At 41.7% G+C, this 7,010-nt stretch overlaps 1 protein-coding gene across 1 annotated transcript in view; it reads left to right on the top strand.

The window, feature by feature from the left end:
• Spidr (scaffold protein involved in DNA repair) overlaps positions 1-7,010 on the top strand; it is a 220,928-nt gene that overhangs the window by 191,450 nt on the left and 22,468 nt on the right. Inside the window, exon 12 of the mRNA XM_021185304.2 lies at positions 5,960-6,047. Coding sequence (XP_021040963.1) covers positions 5,960-6,047 — 88 coding nt within the window. The remainder of the gene's footprint in view (positions 1-5,959; positions 6,048-7,010) is intronic.

Here is a 7,010-nt window from a genome sequence, read left to right as displayed (position 1 = left end):
TGGAACTCACTCTGTAGACCAGGCTGGCCTCGAACTCAGAAATCCGCCTGCCTCTGCCTCCCAAGTGCTGGGATTAAAGGCGTGCACCACCACGCCCGGCGAACTACTTTGTTTTAATGCTTCTTTTATTGTTTATTCTTTCTTTTCAATTTTTTTATATGAACTTAGTTATTTCTTTGAATTTACCGATTTGAAGTTTGTCTTGTTTTGTGAAAGCCCCCAAGCATGACTATTAAGGGGCTTTTCTTTTTTCTTTTTTAAGATATCTCTTATTATTTTAAAAATATAGTCAACTTCTCCTCAGAACTGCCTTCATTGAATCTCACGGGTTTGGTAGCTGTGTTCTCATTTTCATCTTATTCTAGAACTTGCTTATGATGAGTCCTTCATCATTCATTAGTCTCTAATTCAATCTCTAAGAGTTTGTGTATATTGTACAGCTTGTGTATGTTGCCCAGGCTAATCTCAAACTCATGTCTAGCCTTCTGTCCAAGCCTCACAAATACTGGAATTACAGAGATGGGCCACTATACCCAGTCAGATAAAAAAAAAAAAAAAAGAAACAAGTAGCAATCTCTGGCCTCATAAATACACACTGTAATTTATATGATCTAGCAGGTGATGGATGCCATTCAGGAAAAGAATCACCCAAAGTAGGAACAGCCAAGATTCCCACCCACTCCAGGCCACTGGAGGGTGAGAACAAGTCTATGTTTTCTGTGGGCTGAACAATCAGCTGAAGTCACTTACTGGCTTGCCTGTTTAGTTATTTTAGGATCAGTGTCTCAATCTGAGCCTGCTCATCTGTTAGATCTCCTTTAAATACTCTTACTCAGGACTCAAAGCTCTCTCCACAGCTCTCACTAGGGCCAAGTTTCCCTACTACTGGAAAAGTATCTTTCTAGATGGCAAGCCCTAAACAGAGACAGACCAAGAAGCTACTATTACTTTAAGACTCATTGTTCTTGCAGAAAACCCTTATCTAGGAATACCCTCAGGATCTTTAAAATAGCCTCTTCTGTCAGAAACCAGCCAGCCAACCAGCCAACCAGCCAACCAACCAACCACCACCTCCACCACCAAAACAGAAACAAAACCAAAAAAACATGACTTTAAATCTATTTAGGTGATGTCAGCTGACCTCGGTCCACTTTCCTCTAGGCATTCCTACTCTCACAGGTACAGAATCTGCTNTCTNTAGACCTAGTTAGGTGATGTCAGCTGACCTCGGTCCACTTTCCTCTAGGCATTCCTACTCTCACAGGTACAGAATCTGCTCTCTGTAGACCTAGTTGTTGGTTAATACAGACTTTGTATTCTGTCCGTCAGATTTTTTCTCTCCTGGTTCCCCCAGCCCCCAAACCTGATACTATAACTACTTGCAAATTTCACAGAGCAATCCAAGCCTTTATTTTGAAGGTGGAATAGAGTAGAATTTGCTCTTAGAAATTTAAACTACATCAGCAACAGAAGACAGAAAATAACAAGTAGAGAAATAGCCTGGTCTACTGACCTAGTTCATCCTCAGAGAGCTCAGGTTTTTTTCAAACCTTGTGTATATTTGGGTGTCAACTTTCCTTAAGAATCTGTTCTGCAATTGCTCATTTCTCTGGGCCCATTACTGTGCACATCTAGCGAGCTTATCTAGGAAATGGAACATTCAGTTAAGAATGCTGGAGTGTTTTCTAGTAAGATCTTTTTATTGTTTTTCATTCTCTTACATATAGGAGAGTCTTTCAGAGATTTGAAAGTGATAATTCACTGTTTTCTATTAGACCAGACAATATAGAGATTGACAGGACTGCTGAGATGCCTCAGTGGGTAAAAGTACTTAATTAGCCCTGAGAGTGACAACCTGAATTCAGTTTCTGTGCCTCACTTATGGGAGGGAGAATCAACTCTCTAGAACTGCCCTCTGACCTAAGAGAGCTGTGACATGGATGTTAGTAAACACACACATACACACACACACACAAGATCTGCAGGGACAAAGATTAAGCAGCGACTAAGGGAATGGACAAGGAATGATTGGCACAACCTTAGACCCATCCCACGGGCAAGACTCAGTTCCTGACACTATTAATGATAACTGTGGTATGCTTGCAAACAGGAGCCTAGCATGACTGTCCTGAGAGACACAAGACAGCCGCAACTTACAGATGCAGAGACCTAAAGCCAAACATTATATAGAGCTTGGGGATTCTTGTGGAAGAGTAGGGGGAAGGACTGAAGGACCTAAAAAGGATAGGGACTCCCCAAGAAGACCAACAGAGTCAACTAACCTGGACCCCTTAAGGTTCCCAGAGACTTAACCATCAACAAAAGAACAAGCATGGGCTAGACCTATGCGCCCTGCATATGTATCAGATGTATAGTTTGGTCTTCATATTGGTCCCCTAACAACTGGAGTGCAGGCCACTTCAGAAGCTATTGCCTGTTTGTGGGGTATGTTCTTCTGACTCAGCTGCTTTGCCTGGCTTCAGAGGGAGAGGATGTGTCTAGTCCTGCAGTGACTTGATGTGCCAGGGTGGGATGGTACCTGAAGTGGCCTTCCCCTTCTCAAAGGAGAAGGGATGTGGGAGAGGAGCTGTGTTAGGAGAGAATTGGGAGGAGTGTGTGTGTGTGTGTGTGCGATCAGGATATAAATTGGATGAATAAATTAATGTAAAAAAGGGGATCTACAAAAACATTAAAATACCTCTCTTCAAACAAAAAAATCTTATTTGTGAACCAGGCATAGTAGTGTATGCTTGTGATGACAGTACTCAGAAGTCTGAGAGGAGACAATTTTCTTTTTAAAAAACATTTATTTATTCTTTTGTACGGATGGAATGGGGTGGAGTGGGAGAGTGTCAGAGTACAATCTTTGGGGGTTGTTCTATCTTTTTACCAGGTGTGTTCAGGCTATCAGGCTTGGTAGCAAGCTCCTATACTCACTAATCCATCCTGCCACCTTGGATTGTGAGTCTCGAGGTCAGCTAAGGCTACCAGATAGGACCGTGACTGAAGCAAAACAAAACATCCCTAAAACAAACACTAAGACCCGAAACAACAAAAAATAAAAACAAACAATAGTAAAAAACAACTTGAAATGAACTTTTGATTTCTAATATGGTAAATATTGATCAATAGAAACTAAATTTACAAATATATGTTTTGGGGAATAAAGCTACTAAGGTTACTTGCTACTCTCAGAGAGGATCACGGATTGGTTCCTAGCATCCAGATGGAAACTTTCAATCTTCTGTAACTCTAATTCCACAAGATATGACACCCTCTTTTGGCCTCTGAGGGCACCCTGAAAGAACAGTGCACACATACACACTAAGGGAAACAGTCATGCACATAGAATAAGATAAGTCTTTAAAAGAAGATTAGCCAGGCATGGTGGCGCACGCCTTTAATCGGAGAGCACTCGGGAGGGAGACAGAGGCAGGCGGATTTCTGAGTTCGAGGCCAGCCTGGTCTACAAAGTGAGTTCCAGGACAGACAGAGCTACACAGAGAAACCCTGTCTCAAAAAANAAAAAAAAAAAAAAAAAAAAAAAAAAAAAAGAAAATCAACTCTCTGTGCTCTCTATTGCATGTGTGTGTGTGTGCATGTGTGTCTAAGTGCGTGCATGTGTATATGTGTATATGGAGCAGAGAATGTAAATTTATTAAGGAAAACAATAAAGAACTCCTGAGAGTAGACATAGCTTTGAGAGATGTAACCTCCTTTTTGGAGTGGTCCTGACTGGCCTAGAATGAAAAATAGATGTCTTACAAATTCAAGGCCAATCTGGTTGCATAGTGAGTTTGGGGCAAGTCTGGGCTATATGATGAATGAGCTGTTCTCTTAAGTCCACAGAAGCAAATAACAAGGCAACAACTCAAGAGTTAGGGACTAGGGAGTGACTGCCAATCAGCATAGCTTTCCCTTTTTAGAAGCTGTTTATTAGCACATGCTAATTATGATGACATTTTTGATCATATTCACCCCAACTACCCTCTCTTGTCCTCCAGTTCCTGATGACCCTTCTCTTCCCTACCCTCTTCCTCTACTTTCATGTTCTGTGTCTGTGTTGGGTAACTTATAAAAGTATGGGTGAAGGTCTATTTACAGGAGCAGGGAGACTTACCAGTGACCCCCTCCAGCACCTCCTCTCTAACAATCATCCATTAGGTCCATTTGTGTCTGTCTCTGTGTTCGGGCATTAAAACATATTCTGGAATTAAGGCAGTAATGATGGTTGCCCAACTTGGTGAAGAATAGAAAAATAAGGGGCTGTTCACTTTAAAATGGTAAAATGTATCTAGATCAAGCTGCTATTTAAAAGTGTCAGTAGATAGAATATGTCAGTAGGAGAGCAGGTAAAAGTCCCTGTGTTCTGACAAAATAAAACAAAAGATCACTAATTTAAGACAGGATTCTCTAGAAAGGATTCCCTAAGCCCAGAATTGGAACACTTTCATCATTAGGTCACCTTCAGAAAAGTGATGTGCGTTCAACAGATACTTGGGGAGGGAGGGTCTGAGATAGCTTGGTCTGAAATTGGTAGGCATCCTCTAGCCCCAGCTCCCAAGTGCTTAGGATTACAGTATGAGCACCACACCTGGCTTACACTTCATACTTGCAGTCACGGGAAGCAAGTCACCCTGCTGTTGATGTGTGCGCCTTCATGTTTATGCACACTACATGTATAGTATGTTCTGTTGTTGTGAAGAGACATGACCATGACAACTCTTATAAAAGAAAAGAAAGCATTTAATTGGAGCTTGCCTACAGTTTCATAGGTTTATCCATTTTCATCATGGTGAGGAGTAGGGCAGCACACAGGCAGACATGGTGCTGGAGATGTAGCTGAGAGCTCTCCATCCAGATCTGGAGGCATCAGGAAGAGAGAGACACTGGGACTGGTGTTTTGAAACCCCAAAGCCCACCCACAGTGACATACTTCCTCCAACAAGATCACACCTACTTCAACAAAGGCACACCCAGTAATCCTGGGACACATAACACACTTCCATGTGTATCTCTGGCCATTCTGAAACTTACATAGATTTGCCTGCTTCTCCCTCTCTAGTGTTAGGATTAAAAATATATTTAACCAGCCTAAAATTTTCAAAATTCAAAAACAAAGGATCAGTGGGTAAAAGCACTTGCCACTGTTGTACATACCTCCACATAGACATGCATGGGGACAGTAGTAGTGATAATTATATTTAAGGCATACATGCTTATATATTGTAACTATAAATGTTTTATTATTTTGTATTAGACAATTATATATGTGTGTACATACATACATACTTACTTACATACATATATACCAAACAGTCCAAAAGGAAATACAAATGTTTCCCAAACCCTTTTCAGATAACCACTCAAAACAATTTTAATCTTTCAGTTACTGCTTTTCATTTGGCAAGATAACTATGTCTTTATCCTGAAGGTTCCTGTTTTTATTGTTTTGGCTGTTTTTATATTGCTTTTTATTTTATGTACATTGGTATATTTTCTGCATATATGTCTGTGTGAGCGTGTCAGATCCTCTGGAACTAGAGTGCATTAGTTGTGATTTACCACATGGTTACTGGAAATTGAACCCTGAACTCTGAAAAATCAGCCAGTTCTCTCAACCACTGAGCCATCTCTCTAGCCCTGTTTTTGTTGTTGGTGTGGTTTGGTTTGTTTGTCTGTCTGTTTGTTTGTTTTGTTTTGTCTTTTGCTAATGGTAGCTGGGATGTCTTCAAACTCTTGAGCTTCCTACCTTAGGCTACATGTACTGGGGTTGAAGTGCACATGCCTGCTCTTCAGGTGTTTTCTTCATATCCCTTTCAGTGACGACATGACACGTGCAGGTTCATCACAGTATAAAGAACTGTCTTCTTTAAGTTCCTGAGTAGCTTGCTGTCTGGTCCTTTATTGGCAAATGTTTGTTGATGAATTCCTCCAACAGTGTCTCTTTTTGTTCCAGGACACCAGGGCTCTTCAGTTTAATTGACAGTTTGTGGCCCCCAGTGATATCTCTGACGGAGCCTTCCTGTGGCCAGCCCAGTGGAGAGGTAAGCCCAGCCTTTGAAAAGTTTTTTGTGCACAGACACCCACCCTTCTCAAGAACTGACTTATGCTCTTCCACTGCGGTCACATGGCCCATGTCATTTCTTGGGCAACAAGAGCTCTGCATCTAGTTCCTTTGTCTGGCGTGATCTATGAATGCCATCTAGAACCGTGACTGCAGCTCCTTTCCAGAGCCGACATTCTCATGGTTCTTTTTCCTATCTCTCTGGTAAATTCTTGATAAATTTTTCTTTGTATTTCAGTTTTTGTGAGGAATACATATTTTTGTATCTTGGCCTCACTCTGGAGCCTACACTGACCTTAAACTCGAAACAGTCCATATGCCTGAGCTTCTCAAGTGCTGTGACTGCAGCTGTGTACCACCAAACTCAGTCATGATACTGGAATTCAAACTCTTAGCCTCATTCTGAAGCAGACACCACAGCTTTCCCATTTCTTTGCACTTAGTTACCAGTTAGAACATAAACTAGATCCACAGATAGTCAGCAGAAAACTCCCTTTCCTCACTACATTGTGAAGAAATGTGCGCACATGCATCCAACAAGCATATGTGGAGGCCAAGGCTTGATGTCAAAATATCTTTCTTCAATTGCTTCTCCATGTCAGGTGTTTGATAGAGGATCTCTCTCAAACCTGGAACCCACCATTTTGATTAGATTGCTTGGATAGTGAGCCTTCGGGGTCCTTCTGTCTCCATACCTCTTGTTTGTGGATTCTGGAGAACTGAACTTTGTAGCAAGAACTTGCCCTAAGAGCCATCTCCCCAGCTTTTCACAGCTGGCCTTCTACCAGGGTGCTGCATACATGACACGAGAGCAGAGTCCTTCTCAGAAACGCCCATCTGCAGATAATAGAGGAAGCAATACCCTTAAATGGCACTTTCAGTATAGTCTGAAGAGTAAATTTCTCCTCCTCCTCTTCCTCCTCCTCCTCCTCCTCCTCCTCCT

Source organism: Mus caroli, chromosome 16 (assembly GCF_900094665.2).
Source record: "Mus caroli chromosome 16, CAROLI_EIJ_v1.1, whole genome shotgun sequence".
Classification (NCBI taxonomy): Eukaryota; Metazoa; Chordata; class Mammalia; order Rodentia; family Muridae; genus Mus; species Mus caroli.
This window is presented reverse-complemented; position numbering and strand designations above follow the sequence as displayed.